Below are 19,545 nucleotides of genomic sequence, written 5' to 3'. Positions count from 1 at the left end.
ATTATGTCCTTCAGAGCTTAGATTCGGGAGAAATAAGAAATCCAAACAAACAACTACAGCTTACTCAAAGGCTGTCTCAATCCCCGCTAAAAGTCAGTGAATTACAAAATTTGAAATCCTGTTAAAAGTTTTCAGTACAGTACATTCGTACAACGATATTCATTATTTCAATTTATTTCGAATACTGTAATTGTCAGAAAGGATAAACGATTTCCAACATTTAAAATTTAAAGGGGGGACGGCGATGAAATTTAAAAAAAATTTAAGTCTTCTATATTTTGTTTTTTTATTTACAAAAACAGATGTTTAAAAAAAATTATATCGTATAAAATATACGATACTCAGAGTTTCATTTAGGAAATCCTCACAAGAGAAGACATAAAAAAATACTTTTGTTTCATACGAGAACCTACTGAGCGATCGAAAGTGCTATATAAATAAAATTTGGATGTGATTTGTTATTTTTATAATCCTACGTGCAACAAGTGTAATATGGATAAAATAAAAGTCGAAAGCCGGGGTGTCTGAGTATATAAAGATATATATGTGAGTTTCTTTTTTCGTACAGTGATTTAGAAAAATCGCAACGCGTTTATACTGGAAACGTACAACATTTAATCTCGCTCTTTGCAAAGCTCTATATTAATTTTTGTTAGTCGAGTCCATTGCAGATTTTACTACGAAAACTTACATACACTTTAGTTCTTTTAATGTAAGATTCTAATATTCTTACGAGTTATGCGAATTTTTGCAACAGTACCTCGATTATTCGTAAATTCTTATATTTTATGTCAATTTTGCGTAGGCAATAGTAGAAATATTCGCACTAAAAGACTCTCCGCGTATAATGAAGCGGTAACGAAGCAAAAATGACACGTGATATTAATAATGTACGGTACGTTGGAAGTGAAGTCAGAATGATAAATCAATTAATTCAAGGAAAAATGTAAACGCCGCGACTCAAAATCGATAGTATATAACATCGCTGAAGTTGTGGCAATTTGGGATATTGTGGATGTTTGGTGATCAGGTTTATGGAACAGAAACACAATGTAAACTCGACTTAATGAATATATATTCACATTTTTGTTTTGCGGCAATAATACTCGCCGCATGCGAAACAATAATTATAAAAAAAAAAAAAAAAAAAACACAAATTAAAATAAACATCTGTACAGAAATGTTTCATCCTACAACGTTTTTGTTTTTGTTTCACCTAGTTATCATTACGTTATCTTTTTTTTTTTTTTCTTTTTCTTTTTCTTTTTTTATATTATATGCGAAAGTTTGTACAAATTCTTTGTTCAGAATAAGGAATGACACCTAATAAACATTAATGGAAAGAAGATGAATGTTCAAACTAAATTATATAATTCGATTTTCTTTTCTAATTATAAATAGGTAAACGAAGTTGACATACGTGCTTCTTTTTGTTTTTCCGTCTGTATAGCTACACAAAGTCGATGATGCCAATTATAGTATTATTATAATCCATTTTCTGGTGTATTTTTTGGTTTTTCAAACATTTCGTAATCTACGTATAATGATTAGGTGAGTTTCATTTCAACACTAATACCTATAAGGTATGATATTCTCCATCCGGTATTTATTTATACATATTTTATCATTATTATTACCCTATGGAACGGCGCCGCTCGACGACATTATCGTGCCCCCCAAACACGATCTTTCGATTGTTCTCTTACTTTTCACACATATATATATATATATATATGCGTAGAAATATGATAGAAGTTTGAAAGAAAATGAAATAATTATCTTGCGTTCGCTACTAAATGGCGTATTATACTGATAAATATTAATCTATATACGACGATGATTAAAGAATTAATAATAGTAATAGCGGTAATCATAATAGCAATAAGAATATTAATAATGACAAAAATAATACAATAATAATAGTAGTAATAATAATGATAATAATAATAATAATAATATTATTATTAATAATGCGATAATAATAAATCATAATGACGCGGATCTGGTCTATTTACCTTTTTTTTTTCTGCGGGACATTATTTACATAAGGGGTGATTTTCACAGATTTAAGGGGGTGGGAAGGGGTGGGGGGAAGGTTAGGCGTGTTGTTAGCGACACGGGGCGAAAGCTAGACCCACGGATCCCTGACGCGCGACAGCCGTACACTTACACATGATATCTATCTATTTTTGTTTTCTCTCATTTCGTGTATGTTTTATTATATACCAATATTAATATAGTTAACAATATATAATAATGACGATCTAAAAACTAATAAACAATAGTTTTGTATACATAAATACTGTGACTGGTATAGTGATGATGTTTTTGTATCATTTTATTTCTATATTTTTTTTCCTCCCCATATATTACATGTATAGTATATAGATATTAACGCATCTGGGCATGTATATCTCTTATCAGTTTGCCAGAAGATGAGCAGAAAATTTTTTATATACGTATGTACGGAGAGAAAGAGGGAGAGAGAAAGAGCGAGAGATATGGGAATTGGGACGTATGTTTGGTATATTATTGTATGATCTACGAGAAGGAAAACACAAACTTTGGGAGTTCACGTCGATAACTGTAAAAACGCTAGTCAACAAATTTCGCATTATATATATCAAAATCACATCGATGATTGTTAAACGGTTTTCGAAATTTCTATTTTACATGCATATATGTATACATAGCGATATTACGATAAAAATTGAAATTTCGAAAACGTTATTAATTTTCATCACTTTCCAATATATAGATTGTATAACTTAAAATTATATTTCATCTGTCATACAAACTATAGAGGAGTATATGTAAGGATAATCGTTCGAGGAGCGAATTAAAAATCCTAACGGAAACGTGCGGTTCTTCACTCCTCGACAGATCGATCGATCGCATACCTCCGTCAGTAGTTTCTTCTTCGTATCTTTATTTTTTTTCCCCCTCTTCTTCTCTCTTACTTTAGACATACGAAAATCATTCGGAACGTCGAGCGTTTTTACGGCAGAGAGTGTCAAAATTTCTCGAATACAACGACAATCGCGCCACGTTTTTCAAAGTCTTTCCAACACCATGCATTCCCCTGCAGACGTAAAATTGGTCTCCGGGTAACACCGAGGCGTCGTATATACATATATATATATTATATATAAATAACAACGACACGTACGAAGTTATGTAAACGTTACATCCTTGCATTCCAGTGAAATTTCGACACGGTTTTTTGTTCAACGTTTGTGTTCTTGTTCTCATTGTTGTTGTTTTTATACAGGTATGTTGAACGGCTGTTTGTGATTCGGACTGATGTAAGTATGTTTATGGAAAAAGGTAAAATGTGGGGGCCGAGGGAGCATTTTCGTTTACAAGATCACAAGCGTCCCCTTCCTCCTCCCCCCTCCCCACCCGCCCCGAAGGGGCCCGTCATGTCGTCATGCCTGTCGAACCGTGTTTTCGACCCAAGTGCGGCCGGCATTCCTCGAAAACAACGCAACACTCTTAATGGTTATCTTCTCCGAAGAAGGTGGTTCGTGGAAACGCTTCTGACCTCGTCGCCTCGATTTTTGGTCATTTCGTCTTTGGTCCCGCAGCCCCCACACCTTGTTTCTGCGCTTCGGCCTCACTCGCTCGCTCGCTAGCTCATCCATCCTCTCTAAGCTAACCTACGAGGGTAGTTTTTCTGTGGTTAGCTCATTGGTTGTGCTTCGTGAGATAATTAGCTCCTACTCTGGACCGCTCGCCGTCGTCTGTCCACGACGTACCCGTTCGTCTTCGTAAGTATTCGTCAATCGGAAGAATCGGACTCGGCTCTGATACGTCTCGTCTAGTTTCACGGCGTTATATCTAGCAGAGGCGTGCAGGGTTGGAATCATATAGCAAAGGTACACAACAGGACAAATTCAAGATCCACAGAGAGAGAGAGAGAGAGAGAAAAAAAGAGAGAGAGAGAGAGATACACACACAGTATACACTTCAGCTTTCGCCTCGTCGCGAGGGTTGCGAAAGAAGTCGGATGAAAACGTATATTCGTTATATATGAAAACTTCGAACTTCATCGATGATGAATTTACACGTGCATCAAGTTATAGAATATTCGGAATATATTTATGCACGTACACGTATACTAAGTCGTTTGACGTATTATCGAGAAAGTGAATTGACAAAAGGAATTGAAAAATAAAGAAGAAGGAAAAAAGAGCCCATATATACGAATATCACATACGAATGCAACGTCAGAATGAAGAATAACCATCGATTTATAATAAAAGTTAATGTATTCAACACGCGAATTATACACGGCAGCGGCGTCAGTAGTAGCAGCGTAAACGCAAATTTAACAAAATAAACATATTATTTGCTACATAATAAAGGTATGTTGGGGTGGTTCAACATTACAATTAAACGATAAAAACCACGGTTTTCGAAATGTTATACCTGTATGAGATCGATGTAGAGTAATATACAGACATCTCTTTTTAAAATATACAATTTATTTCGTACTTTACCATTTGTCACAGAATACGAACTTGCTTATTTACAAGCTTCACAGTATTGATAATTATACACAAGTCTTTTTCGATACCTTAAACTATAATATGAACAATGAAAAATTACAATTAAATCTATAAAGTTGAGATTAGGTATTGAAAAGATATAAATAATCTTTTGCTTTTATAAAAAAACTTAAAGAGACCTCTTCCTGACAGCATCAGGTTGTCGTCAAGTTTTCCATACAAAACTGGACATATGTACAAAACTTACATAATTACATCAAGTAGATTATCCGCTTACGTGTATATATTTATATATATACATACATATGAATACAATTCTAGATAATCGTGACAATAGTACAATACTTAGTTGTAAATATTGTGAAACTTGTAGTCAAAGGCTACGCAAATTAATAAAGTTTTCGGAACGACACAGAGCATTTGAAAATCACTCGATCGAAAAGAGTTCAATAGCCGTTATAATACAAACGATCCTGCTGCCTGAAAGATAATGGTAGAAAAAATAAATAAATAAAAATAAAAATAAAAAAATAATAAATTTACACAAATGCGAAATTGCAGGTGAACCACCCTAACATGACACACATCACAGTTCACACAAACGAATGCAATAATCTTCTATAATTATTTTACGTGGCAAGGGTGCTTACATGTGAGTTAGCGGCGGTACGCCCGAATGGTGCTGGGCCAGGGGATCGGGCGATGGCCCGGGTGAATACACGCTGCCACCGTGCTGAGGAACACCCTGTTCCGCGCTCTGTGGCAGATACATCGATATCATCTGCCGTAGGTCACCCTGGGGCTGAGGGGCCTGCTGCTGGCCCATGTACTCCCGCTTTACCGGGGCCCCGGTGGACGAGGGTCCGGTCGGCGTCGGCGTGTGGATGCCGCCGCTCGCCGGGCTTGTCGGCTCGGATTTGATACTACTGCCCGACGGACTGTGGCTCGACATTTGCGATCCGGGTTGGGGCTGGTGATAGGGCGAAGGCGAGCCCCCGGGAACGGTGGTCCCGCCGTATCCTCCGTAACCGTTCATGTAGCTGTTTATGGGACTGGGACTTCCGCCCCCCATGTGATGTCCCATGTCGTACCTCGGGTAGCCGGCAGCGGCGCCCATGTGTCCACCGTACGGATGCTGCTGGTACGTGACCGCCGGATCATGCATCATGTATCCGTTCGGCATGTATCCATTGGGCATTTGATAAACATCTCGTGGTAACTGGGTCTGCTGCCCGGCACCGGCGGCCACGTTCCTCTGATCGACGCCTAGCATGCCGCCTACCCCTGGGACGCCACCGCCCATCGGGAACTTGTCCTTCTTAATAAGGGTCTTTGTCTTCCTGCGGGGTCGGTACTTGTAGTCCGGATGTTCCTTCATGTGGACGGCCCTCAGCCGTTTCGCCTCGTCGATGAACGGTCGCTTTTCGGTCTCGCTAAGCAGCTTCCACTCGGCCCCGAGCCGCTTCGATATCTCCGAATTGTGCATCTTCGGATTTTCCTGGGCCATTTTTCTCCGCTGACCCCTCGACCAGACCATGAACGCGTTCATCGGTCTCTTGACTCGATCGATGTTGTTGTTTTTGCTTGTATTATTGTTGTTATTGGGCGGCTGGTGCTGCGGCGCTTGTTGCTGATGCGCGTGATGCTGAGCCGCCTGCTGCTGCTGCTGTTGCTGAGCCGCCGATTGCTGACTCGCCAGCGCGTGCATGCTCTGCTGTTGCTGCTGCTGTTGTTGCTGCTGCTGTTGCTGCTGCTGCTGTTGTTGCTGGGACTGCATCGCCGCGTAGTGGTGCGACGAGGCCTGATGATGATGCTGTAGACCGAGGCCCCCGAGGCCTCCGGCGGTTGGAGGGCTGCCCGACAGCGCTGGACTGTGGACGATAGAGCCGAGGGCTCCGTAGGGCGACACCCCGGTGTGGTGACCCATGGGCGAGACGCCCTGGTGTGGGTGCGGAGGCATTTGCCCGTGGAGGCTGCCGCCCTTGAGGTCCGTCTCCATCGTCAGCATGTCGTCCTCCCTGTGCCCGTACAGCTTGCCGCCTTTTGTGTCAACTAGCGGGGGTCAATTATCGTTGTGCCTCCTAAGCCCCGCGCGGTTCGAACCCGCAAACGATTAGCGACGCGCTCGTTGCGCTACGCGCCGGATCCCGCGATCACTGTCCAAAATCGAAACATCGGCGCACTACTGATATAGTTTCCTTTTAACGCCAGCGACACGTTTACACGCGTTTGGAAAACCGTCGAGTCTTCGGTCAATTTTCTTTCCTATTTACCATACAGGTTGTAATCTGCAATCCGTAACGGTCATCGGTGTGTATTTTTCTTTGTTTTGAATTTGAGACGGCGCAACGACCGTCTCTCGGTGATTCTTCCGACAGAGAGAAGTAACTTGATCGGCGTATCTTCGAATGTTTTTAACGACCGCACAGCGTCGATGAGTAGTAATTACAAGGACTGAACGTCTCGCGAATCAGTTTGTACAACGATTTATCGCGCACCAATGCAACTTTCAAGAGTAGCAATACCACTCGTGTTCTTCTTCTCCTATCTCTCCTTACTCGCTTATTCTCACTTGTGTTTATACATGCGGTCGTGACTCTGCGTCTGCGGAGAAAGAACTAACCCGCCTCACAAAAACAACAATAAACACTGCAGCTGAATCCAAGTACAGTTTTTACAGTAAAAACAACGCTGCACCGATAATCAATAATCAATAATAATACACTTCACTGAGGGTTTATATTTTATACATGTATGTTTATGTTAAAGATCACGATATCAAGTTATCGAGAGCGACGTAGAACGGTTTTAAGAACATATAAGTTTTAAAACAATCAGCTTCTCCTTGTCGACGAATGTTTTCCCCATAAACTGCGAAACACTTTAAGCGAAGTTTGCATGTAAGTACAAAAACGCGTAGTACGTTTTAACAACAAACCGCCTTAATCACAGCACGCAAAAATTTTAATACAAAATAAACGATAGTTTCCGCACGACGGTTCAACTACAAATCGCAAAACTCGATTGATGAGAATGTAACAAGATGTTTATTATTCCCGAGAAGCGAAGGTGACGGTTACGAGTGACAACGTGTTGCCGTAAACAACGGCCAGTTGAATTTATTCGATACAACGAACCCTCCTCGTCGCCGCACACTCGTACGCCCTCCTCTATTCGCGCAGTCTCTCTTTTTTTTTTTTGTAAACTGCCGAACGTGCTGAAGAGACAACCTCCACTCGCTTCGGAGCAACAGTCCGGTCTGAACGTACGTACAAACTCTAGCGCCTGACGATCCCTCGGTTCGCCTGTTTCCTGCCGAGTTCTACCCCCTCTCCACCCGCCACACCGGCTATGACGCTGACGCGTAGACCGGAGTCGTCTAACCTACCAGTGGCTATCGATTCCGACGCACGCCTGCCATCATTCCCTCCAGCCAATGGGAAGCGTCGGCGTCGGTCGGTGGGCGGGGCCAATTCACAGTGACGTCACTGCAGCCGAATGAGTCCTCTCGCGGCGACGCGAAACGTTCTGCGCCTAGGCGCTGGCCAATTCCTAAAGCCGCGATCAAATTCAGGCAAGCCGTTCCGACTTCCCGCGAGGAATCGCCGCCACCTTCCAGAACGCCGTATCATGCATTTTCACACCCCGGGGTTAGTAGAATTCTCTTCGGTCAAATTGATCCATCGACTTCGTAACTTGGAGGTTATAAAATGAAAAAAAAGACGATCGGCGTTACGGCGTAGCCAAGAACGCTTAGGCAAAAACCGCCATCGTCGTCGACGAGAAGCCGAGAGAACAAAGGACGTATGGCGTAATGGTGTACCTACATGAATGTATGGGATTCATCCTCTGCATGTGCAGCGGGAGGACCGAGAGTCTGACGCGCGGTAACGGGTGAGAGAGAAAGAGTCGCCTTTCCTCCCTCGCCCCCAGCCCCGGGTTTCCCTTCCTGCCTCCGCCGTTTGTCCGTATAGAGAGTCCGCCTATGATTATCTACGAGACGCATTCTTCCATTATATACGTACTTATACATCTGGTGTGGCGGGCAACAGGTTCTCTTCTCTTGTGTGTTGACGAAACCGCGGCGATGCACCGTGGCTCGCCGCACGTTTATCGCCTCTCAATAGAATGTTTTCACGTGTTTAGGTCATAGCGGATAATAGATCGTGCTTAAATACACTGGCATTATACACGCCGGGTATAAGTACACGCGCATTATAGGCACCCATATAGAAGTGCGTTATAGAGCCGATTGAGGCTAAAGAGGAACTATTACCCATCAAACGATGCAATTTACGGTCTATCGCCTGAGATTTATACCTATACTCGAGCACACACTTTACTTGTTTAACAATAAGTATAATATTGTAAAATATACGAATAGTTCAAACTGCAACCAAATGTTTAATGTGTTGTAAAATCACGGTCTGCGGTTGTAGTAATTGTACAGAGTACAGTTACACCGTTATAATTTTAGGTTGCAGAAATATTTAAATTGCTTGAAAGCTAGCGACGAGTAATTTGGTTAGAGCAATAAAACCTTTTGCAAGTCCGATAAAGAACCGCTAATTCTAGTCTCATTGTCAGCACCAATTATTATGATCCGGAAACAAAGTCAATTTTATTATACAGTACATCCATGACGATGATACCAAATGAGAAATCATCGGTTACGGATGAACAGCAGTAGCCGTACCGATCACCTTATTGATTCAAGGCGCCGAAAATCTTCAAATTAAACGAATTTACTTGCAAACGTGTCACGGACTGCGGCGATCGGAAAGGTATATAAAGTATAAATGAACCGTTGGAAAATTCGTTGCCAATTGCACGATTGAGAGCGAGTGCTACAAGTGGCACATAACCGTGGCATGCCAGAAAAAGATGGAGAAAGAGAAAGAGAAAGAGACAGAGACAGAGAGAGAAAGAGAGAAAGAGAGAGGTACAATAAGCTCCGCGGACTGACAAAAGGCGGCCGCGGGCGGGCTTTGTGATTCAAATCAATGTTTGTGTGATATACCACGTGCGCGCGGTGCATCACCCATATTGCCGAAGTTTTCTGAATCTTGGCCGTGAGGTATTCCGGCCTGAAAGAAGCGCGCGAAGATTGTATACCTCGAGGTATATTACGTATATGATAATAGGTACGTGCCCGAGACTGATGAAGGCGGTCGAGAGATCCGATGCTGCCTTGGCGAAGGGAGCGCGATGTAATAATACAATCGCAAAGGTACAGATCGACTTTGAAGAACAAAAAGATCGGCGGGCCAACAGGTGACTCTATCGCATTGCTCTATTAGTTCAAATAACGAGGCCGAAGAACCAGGGGGGTGGTGGTGGCTCGAAGGGTGGCCAACAATGTCTTTATTGAGGAGGCCCGATTACAATGCCTGATTGTTGCCATTCACCGGGATCCAAATAATCCCTCTACAAGCTATACGGTAGTCCTCGCGATGCGACCTCGCATCACCTCCACCCCTGCATCCCCTCGACGTAACGGATACACTATGCAGGTTTCGATTACTAGACTTTTAGCCAAATCGATGATATTTCACGGCTTGTGATATGCCGTGGTGGTTTTATCCTCCGGTGAACAAGACGATGACTCCGTTTCACCCAGATTTTGTGAGGGGATTTAGATTGTTGAAGGTTGTAGTCGGAGAAGCAAAATACAGATGGAATGAAGAGGGACAGAAACTTTGTAACGAGATTCGAGGTGCAGGCGGTGAGAACTGATTTTCGGACGGAAAATTGCCAGTTATGATTGCGTATAGTTCGACGGTACCTGTGTGGGAACGGGACTATAGAACGTATAACATACTTAACCGCTGATGGTCGTTCGTAAGAATTGAGAGATGATCAATCCGTGAAGAATATCGTGCTAGTATAATAAAAAGTGAAAAGGATGATGAACAGAAGAAGCGATGTTCGAGGGTGAATTTTTTCTTCATTATTTCTTGTAGGTCAGGGATAAAAACACATAATGAAGGTGTGTATACACGATCGCAGGTTGGTTCAAACGGACCGTTTAGAAACGCGTGTATCTATGTATAGCGGGTTACACAATGGAATACGGAGAGAGTAGATGGCGAGAGGATTGAGGTGATCGTGTACGAAAAAGTGAGGAGGAAGGAAGGTCGGTCGGTTTTCCTACAACGCACGGGGCGCACAAGGCATGCCCAACAGGGTACAGTCGAGATTCTTTGGCGCGTGAATCGCTGAATGGACACAATGACGTCAGTGTTGGATGATAGTATAATACGTATTGAGCATTGAACCGTCGTTCGACTGCGGCTTTTATATGCAGAGACTTTGTAATCCGTTTACGCGGTGCTTGGAAACGATCGAGCGACTTGAAAAAAACCTCCGCGAAAAAACATCGCCCTGGCATCCCGCAGCCCGGCACTGAAGCTCGTTGAAAAAAGTCTTTTTTCACCGTTTCCATCGCACTGGAGAACAGTCGCAATCGCGTTGCTCAGCGTCGACACTGCGATCGATGTCCTCTATATCGTCCTTCCCTTCCTTCCCTTCTGCCCTTTATCCCTCCCGCCCGGCAAACCTGCGCTCCTCGTCTCTCTCTCTCTCTCTCTCTCTCTCTCGTGGTTTGTGAGGCTGTGATTCGCCGGTGCTCTGAAGGGTTGAAGAGACTCCCGTTTGAACCCTCCCGCACAAACTCAAATTCGTTACGCATCTGATTTTGGACGGAAAGCGATCGCAGCTGATCGACTGTGCCGGAGATTTGAATTCGAACAACTTCGCGATGTGCAATATTATAATCAAAGCATAAGCCTTTAGAATTTTTCTAGGACCTTTCCAGAACTAAAGGCTGGGATCTTCAAGATATACCGGGTGTCCCAGACCACCTGTCCACCCCTTCTAAAATCTAGAGAACTGAATTTTTCGGAAATTTGAAAACCCGGTATGGCTATATCGGGCCTGTCCTATTGAACAAAAGTTGTATGGTTCAGAGGGGGACACATGAAGAATTTTTAGTTTTTTAAAATGGAATCATACATTTTTGTTTCAATTAAAATATTCCTTGTTCGAAAATGTACATCTTTCTCAGGACACCCTGTATACACTGGTGTTTTCCATGAGTGGTATACTTGTAACTGGGAATCAGCAAAGTTTCACTGATTCAAATTTAGAGAGTTAGCGAGTCTGATCAATCCGAAACAATTTCAATTTGCCCGAACGTATCGAGCATCTTCGAATTTTCGGAAATTAATGTATAATCAAAGAATAGACAAGGGCAAAAAAATTCAAAATAAATATTGAAAAATATTGGTAGTATTATAAAAGTGAGATGCGATGAGAATGCGAAGATATTTATCAGACTTTTCTAACCCTTCAACGGCCAAGTCTCTTCCCCGTTGAAAAAAATCATTTTTTCAATACATTTTCAATTTCAAACAGTTACAATTATTCTTAGCATTGTTCGAAACCTTGCAATAGGTAAAGTTGTAATTCCTAGTAATTGCCTAGTCATCCGCATGGATATGTTTGTTGCTTGATCCTTGGGGTCGATCTATCCTGCTCTGTAGTATTGACCGCAAGTAAAAGTACATCACACTTGTTTTTGGGCGAATTTCAGAGGTGTTGATTTGGCCAAAACATGACCGTTCTTACAGTTTCCTTATTTCGGGTAATTACGCTGTCTCGGCGTATGAGTCACGCTTTCCACCACCCACAGAGTTTGTCCTAATTGGGCTCGAAGACGATGGCAATTTAAATTCCTTCATCACTCGTATAACCTACCCGACTTGCTAAATTATACAAGTCGAAAACGGGCAATTATCGTACCTTGCTCAATATAGAGCTGGAGCATTTTACTGCGTTGCAGTAATCCCTCCAAATACGATTGTTTTCTTAAACCTGGCTGGAACCCCTTTTCCGTTATTTTCTACTTACGAATGGTTAGACAATCTCTGTACAGAAACGAATGAGCAAATAGGGTGAGTAAGCTATAGCCTAGGGCAGTAAAATTTAGAACCGACATTTTTGTTTCAAATAACGAGTAAATTGGTTCAGGGAAATAGCTGAGCGGCACACGAATCGAAATGCATTTGACAGAGTTTTTTGAAAAATCAGGGAAATTTTTAAGCTTACGTCATAAAATTATTCCTAAAAACTAATTGATCGACTGAAAACATTCGTGTATGCAACACGCATATTTTTTATATTTTAGATTGCCTAGTTTTTTTCAAATACGAAATTGGCAGCGTGATGAAAGGATAAATCATTGAAGTAGGTGGATACGTATTTTTGAATGGTATTTTCCACCTTTTCTTTCAATTTCACGGAGCAACCGAAAATATTGTTCCAAATTATGTCAAAAAAATCATCTTGAAATTTGAATCCGTTCGGAAAATATTTAGAGGCAGCTAGTGTACATGGAAAAATAAAATATTAATCTTCGTTGTTTCAGACTTGCATTTCTGTACTGATAATACATTTTGAAAAGATTAAATGACGTAGAAAAATATTTCAGTTGTACCGGGGTTAATTATTAGTATCAATAATAGTCAGAAAAGATTAAATGGTGCTGTTCCCGCTGTATTTGAAATAATTCTGTTTTTCATTCGATATTTTTATCATGCATTGTCAGTAAGAAAAATGCATGGCTCAGCTACGTAAATTCTACTTTTTTTTAAAATTTTTCTTTCTGAGTATTTGTTGCTCGGATCCACGTTTTACACAGATTTTTTCACGTCATTTGGGACAATATGTCCGGTTGCCTCATAAAATTAAAAAAAAAGAAGAACAAGAGTCGAAAAAACTGATGATACTCATTTTCGATCTGTCATGTATTTTATTTCATTTCACCTAATCAATAACTGCGTGAAAAATTACTCAGCGACAATCCATAATGTCATTTTTGACATATTTTAGAAAATATTCGCGTAATTACTCGTATAAATTTTTTCCATTTATAAATTTGTTAAATAAAACTATAATTTGGTCCCGAACGGACGTATCCATCGAACATAAGGTCTTTCACCTTTATTAATTTTTTCGGCTAATTTTAGCATATAAATATGCGTTTCGAGTGTTTTTCATTAAAATTATACGCCCGTTTACCTGCACCAAATTCACCCTTTTGGCGGATACGTCCTTGTACCATTAGACACGCGTTTTAAAAATGCAGCCGTATAAATTTCTAACGTCGATAATTCTTGTAGCAGCAACAGCAGCGGCAGGCATACGTCGAGCTGTCCGAATCGGCTGCTGCATCATTACAGCTGATTGCTAAACGCCGTATGAAAGTCGTAACATGATAGCCTGTCCACACCTCTTCCGTCATGGATTCTCTCGACTGGGTTCAACCGTCGCGTGCAAAGTCGTGACGATGTAATTTGCACGCGCGAATGCTGAGGGCCCTTGATAACTCGAGCAGTGAGTTAAGCTGCAGTTGCAAGTTAACGATGCAGAGAAAATTTTATGCTGAATATTTTTCTGAAAATCCTGTGAAGTTTAATTTTACGGAAAGTCTATGATTCGTTCAGAAATGTCGCATTTCAGAATTATTTTCGGATATGTATTATCCGAAGAGATGTTCAGGATTGAATTAACTTTTTAAAGTTTCAAACTAGCATTGTTACGAGGGGCCGCTTACTTGAGACAGTCATAAGTTAACGAGTTGGAAATAAAATCTAAAATGAAGGAATTATTTGATTTCCTGGATGTTCTTTGGAATAACGTACGAATTAATCGAGATACTAGTCGGAATCATTACGGAACATATTTTTAATCACTTAATATAACGGTGAAGAAAATGCTTGGCAATTGTTTTGTCTATCATGGAAATGGTTTCAAGTCTGGCGGTAAACGCGCAAATTAATGATTTAAAATTCATTAACATTTTATTGATTTCTATCTTATCGCGCGATTGCGTTAGTTAAAATTTTCATCCATATTTAATGATACCCCAGCGTTAAAGACAATTTACAGTGATTTGTTGTGATTTTCTGTAACACTGTCCAATTCTATTCGATTCCTATAAAGGTAAGAATCATCTAACGAGTTCTGACGTCATTCAAAATCAGATCTAACTTTGAATACCAATGATAAACAAAGGAAACTCACACGACAAGATAGAAGTCATTGAAACTTAATGCTAACGAATTGAAATCATTCGTTCGATTGCCAAGTAAATGGCTCAGCTTCGCGGTGCAAGATCATCAACAACGAAAAATGGAGAACATATTCACGATAAATAATATATTTTGCACACGATTGCTTATGTATACCAAGAGTATGTTACGCGTTTTTTCACGCATCACGAATGTGAGGTTAGGTTCGCGTAATGTCAAATCCGTTCGCGACAGCGCACGCGCGGCGTTTTTCTAGTCCGCGCGCTTGCGCAATCGCAGCCTCACTCTACCGTCATAGAAACGGATACTTTGCGTACGGAAAAGAGGCGTAAAAAAACGCGCAAAAAATGCTCGCGTTATACGAAAATAATGAAGCGGATAGTAAATTCTCCCTGTGACTACACAATACTAACATATCCTGATCCAGCGAACTTTTTTTCTCCGTGTTCGAGAGAGTGAACAGTTTTCAAGTTGAGAGCCTGCGTCGATCGAGTAGCAAGGTGGGAACGGCCCGGTTTAGTTCGCGATCATCGAGTGATGGAGCAGTCGGTTCGAAACTCGGTTGCGTAAGAGGGGCCCAGTTAACTGTGATATACCTGCAGGGGGGTCAGGCGAGCCGGGAAGGTGGCGCCGCAGGGGCCCGATATTTATTGCAGGGATGCGTGCTCGCCAGACATTACTAATTGGAAGTATTCGTACCGCGCATAATTTAACCTGGTCGTTAAATTTATTTTGTTACTCGTTCTGCGTAAGGTGTTCGCAATTTCCTTCGGATACTCAAATTGTCGCCGGGCTAATTACAGTATTAACTTTATAAATACATGACTGTGATCCCCGAGGTTTCCGGTCAGTTGTGGGGAAACGATTCGGCGACGAATTTCTTGGAATTTTATTCCCCCAAACGCGTTGACAGGGGTGGTGTTGAAATCTCGAATTTGAAGAGTTTCGAATGCGTCAAATTCCGAATTTTTTCGTGGTGAAACTTACAGTAAAGAAATAAAACTCTGACGGAACATCAAAGTTTCGAATTGTTCGAAACTTGACACTCAAAGTTCCGAAAGTGCGAAAACGAATGATCAAAGGTTTTCAGTTCTGTGAATATCTGGCTTGGTAAAATTTCACCACTTAGAGCTTTCTCTGTTTTGAATTTTCTATATTTTTACGTTCGGAATCCTGGTAATACTGATTTTCGGTTTTTCTGATTTTTTCACACCCACTCGTCGAGTAAATTGAGCTGTGTGAATATTACTGAATGTATTCTAACTTTCGGAATTTTACTTGATCGAAACTTGAATTTTCCGACACTTGCATTTCGAAACGTTGAGCCGCCGGATTTTCGACCGTTCGAAACTGTGTTGTTTCTAGAAAATTTGATTTCTTCGCTTCAAGTTTTGCCACCAAATAATTCGGAATCAGGCGTTTTCGGAACTTGATCCCCCGACGCTCTCTTATAACGAGGAAAGCACTCTACCAAAATAAGTTTGTCTTGGCTTGGCTAACGGTCGCTCTCTGGATAATCGAAAGGCGTGCACCCGACTTGTTTTTTTCCCCCCACACTCTTCAGCACTTAATGCCAAGTTAATCGTGAGATTGACGCGACGCTGACGCGTCCACGTTCCGCGGACAATGTTCAGGGATCCAGGGATCCAGGGATACAGGGACCGGAATCATTGCAGCAAAAATTCTTGAAGGACCGGGCGTGCGAGTCGCGACCACTCTCCCCTCACCCCAGTAAGTTAAACTCGTATCAATCTCATTTATGCCAATTTCAAGTAGCTCTGCTTATGCCGAGTCCTTCTTTTCTTTTCTTTTCTTTACTCGCATCACTCTCGTCGCCTGCAGGTCTGATCACCCGGCTATTTACATTTTCATAACAATCGCTACGCGTCTCTTGGGGTTCTTTCTATTGCTGTATTCACTATTCCGACACGGACTGGCTTTTAAGCGCGTTCACTGTATATATTCATTCGCAATTCTCATCATTAACTGTAACACCTTTGACGCGAGGGGCCATTCACTTCGAAATCAAACGAATTAGTTCGATCAATTAACCTCGATTTCGACTGCTTCCTATTGATTTCCATCACGTTAAACCGTGATTGTCGTTAATTTTCAGGTTACCAAGTTGTTCACATTGATTTCCAAACAGGTCCAAACATTATATTTGATTTACTAGATTTGAATCCTGGAATTCCGGGAAATCATTGGTTATTGATGAAAATCACTTGTAAATCATCGAAAGCACGCGATAAGATAGAAGTTTGATGAAAAAAAAAAGAAGTCAGTGGAATTTTGATGAATTAGAACCATTTGACTTTCACCGCAAGACTTACAAGATTTTTCATGATTTCCGGCACTTGTAACACCATTTTTTCAGCACCATCGTGTGATTATAATTAGTGATCCGCGATGATCTATCCAAAGATTTCAGATATCTTGATTCAAATTATTACTTCAAAGAGTATTTCAGTCACTTACGAGATCCCTTGATTACAACCATTTTGATTTTCGTACTGTTATAAATTTATGACATCCTTGAGTAAACTGTCCTGATTATTACCCGGATGTGTGCCGATATTGATTTTCCCGGTATTTCGCTAATTTTAATTTTTCCATTAGAAAAAAACACAATGCTTATCCATGCATGGAATATTGTATCAGGAAAACAAAAAATAAAAGGGTTGTGCATCGAAGAAGGGTTGAAGGAAGGAAGAAAGTGAAAAACATACATACTCAAATTGACCCTACAAACGGTGTCCAGTAAAAAATCCGTAACAAATTCACGAACAACATTTCCAGAATATTTCCACGCGACAAGAAAAATTCGAGGGTAGTTTCCAGGACTTTTGAAGGACAAGCAAAGTTCAAGGACATTTCCAGGACCACCGGACGCCATGTTGCAGGATCGAGAGTTTCACAAGTCTCGTACGGACTTTCCGGAAGCTGGTCCCCCTGCATATATGCGGCTAGCGATAAGCATACCTTACATAATCAACGGAAGCCGAGGTGCGTAGGGAATGAGATTCGGTGCGCAGTGCGCGTCGATTGATTTCTCGGAAACGCAGCACTGATCCTCGAAGCAAAAGAGTGGCGGATGATCCGTGAGGGAGAGATCCTCAGCTCGAATCTGGTGCCTTTGCTTGGAGTTGGGGAGACCCTCGTCACTGCGGATCGCTCCGACAGGTAAGGACGATGGCGGGGCGCTACGGGGTGCACGAAACCGAGCGAAACCGAGTCCTCGAGTATCCGTTCCGCCGAATTTTATGTGCGTCTCTATGTGCACATAGCGTGCCCTGCATGTGGGACTATTTCTCTTTGTAAGGGCTGAGAGCGGGTAAATATACGTATATACGTGCATGTACACATATGTATAGTATGTATGATTTGTATACGTATACGCAGTCTCTGTGACCTGGAATAAACTCGAATAAAACTAACTACACATTCGTATACCTGATATAGGTATATTAGACGTGTGCGCACGCGTGTACGTTATGCCCACGCAACGGATGAATAATATACATATGTATACAGCGCGTATGTTCATTCAGCGTTCGTTAATCCCCACGACGAATTATAATTCGAGGAGAGAGGAGGTGAGGCGCCAAAGTTGAGTACTTTCAATTTGAGAGGTGGTCACGGGACGCTGCAGCGTGCGGAGCATGCCGCAAAATTACATCGTAACGACGCGCGCTCGTTATCATTGGCTTTTGAGCGTTGCAGGTAAAATCGATCGTACGTGCGATGCGGCTTTTTTGGTAATAATTGCAATTCGGCAGAGGTCAGTATGTTATATATAGGTATGTATGAACTGCGATTGATTTGATGTTGAAGAAAATATATCGCAAATTTTTTACAACATATACGAAGCATGGTGCTTAGCAACGATTTACTTGCGGCTATTTTATATAACAATGACTATGCCGTTTGGCAACGTGTCCGAATGATTGGTAACACGATTGGGTACGGTCGCGGAGCCACTTGGAAAATTGTTAGTATTCGTTTATACCGTGCACAGGAACTTTTACCGTTGTTTCCGCACTGTCTGCACTACGTTCAGCCTAAAAACGGCGAAGGTTACGAGCATTCGTAGTATCTATGATTTGGGATGACAGGCAGTTGCATTAAACAAATTTATACGAGTACTCTGATAATTCATCCGAGCATATAATGTAATTTTCTGGCTCGCGAAACTGTGTGAATTGTAAACATAACCATGCACGAGCAAGTTAAAGTCCGACTGTGCAAAGGTGACTTAGAGTCTCTTGTAAAGTACTCAAGCGGCCTTGCACGCGAAAAATTGGAATGAAAACAAAATCCAAGTCGGTTCTATAAGCTCGAAAATTGCTAATCAATTTTTGAAACACATTCTTGACCAGCATTTATACCCCAAAAAGACTTGAAATTAATATTTATATAATGCGATCGTGTTTTCCGTACACGAATTACCCATTTCTATGACGATTGAGCGAGTTTGCGTGCGAATGCGCATGCTCGGAGTACAAAAAAGACCGCTTTTAACTCCTGGAAGTTAAAAGTAGATCCGCTGTCGTAAAGAAATCTGACATTGCGCGACCCTAACCTCAATTTCGTGCTTCGTGAAAAAATGCGTAATATACTCTTGTTACATAGAGAATCCTGTACAACAAGTAGGCAACGGTCTTTTCACCTCGTATATTTGCAATGTTCGTCTTCGGCTCGTATACATGCTGACCTACGACTCATATTGCAAACTTACGCGCGGCACGAAAAAACCGAGTTTGCCTCCTCGTTATACAATATACTATCGATTGTAGTGGATATATACTTGTCATATATTTATATTCATTACAGAAGTTTGTAAACTTGATAGAAATGGATACCACGGAAATATTTTTCAAGATCATTTGTTCGCAGTTGTTTTATACTTCTACCAGTGTGAAAAGTACATTCAAATATGC

General features: G+C 41.4%; 1 protein-coding gene across 13 annotated transcripts in view; it reads right to left on the bottom strand.

Moving 5' to 3' along the window:
• LOC107222045 (transcription factor Sox-2) overlaps positions 1 to 19,545 on the bottom strand; it is a 314,756-nt gene that overhangs the window by 100,163 nt on the left and 195,048 nt on the right. For 3 of the 13 annotated variants that reach the window (XR_006902922.1, XM_046731976.1, XM_046731974.1), the window contains exon 1: positions 5,162 to 7,793. The exons of 7 other annotated variants lie outside the window; for them this stretch is intronic. Coding sequence is in view for 5 of the 6 variants with exons in the window: in XM_046731976.1 (XP_046587932.1) it covers positions 5,162 to 6,519 (1,358 nt within the window). In the remaining variant the exon portion in view is untranslated. 3 more of the 13 variants (XM_046731975.1, XM_046731978.1, XM_046731977.1) reach the window with 3 other exon arrangements.

This window comes from Neodiprion lecontei, chromosome 2 (genome assembly GCF_021901455.1).
Source record: "Neodiprion lecontei isolate iyNeoLeco1 chromosome 2, iyNeoLeco1.1, whole genome shotgun sequence".
Classification (NCBI taxonomy): domain Eukaryota; kingdom Metazoa; phylum Arthropoda; class Insecta; order Hymenoptera; family Diprionidae; genus Neodiprion; species Neodiprion lecontei.
This window is presented reverse-complemented; position numbering and strand designations above follow the sequence as displayed.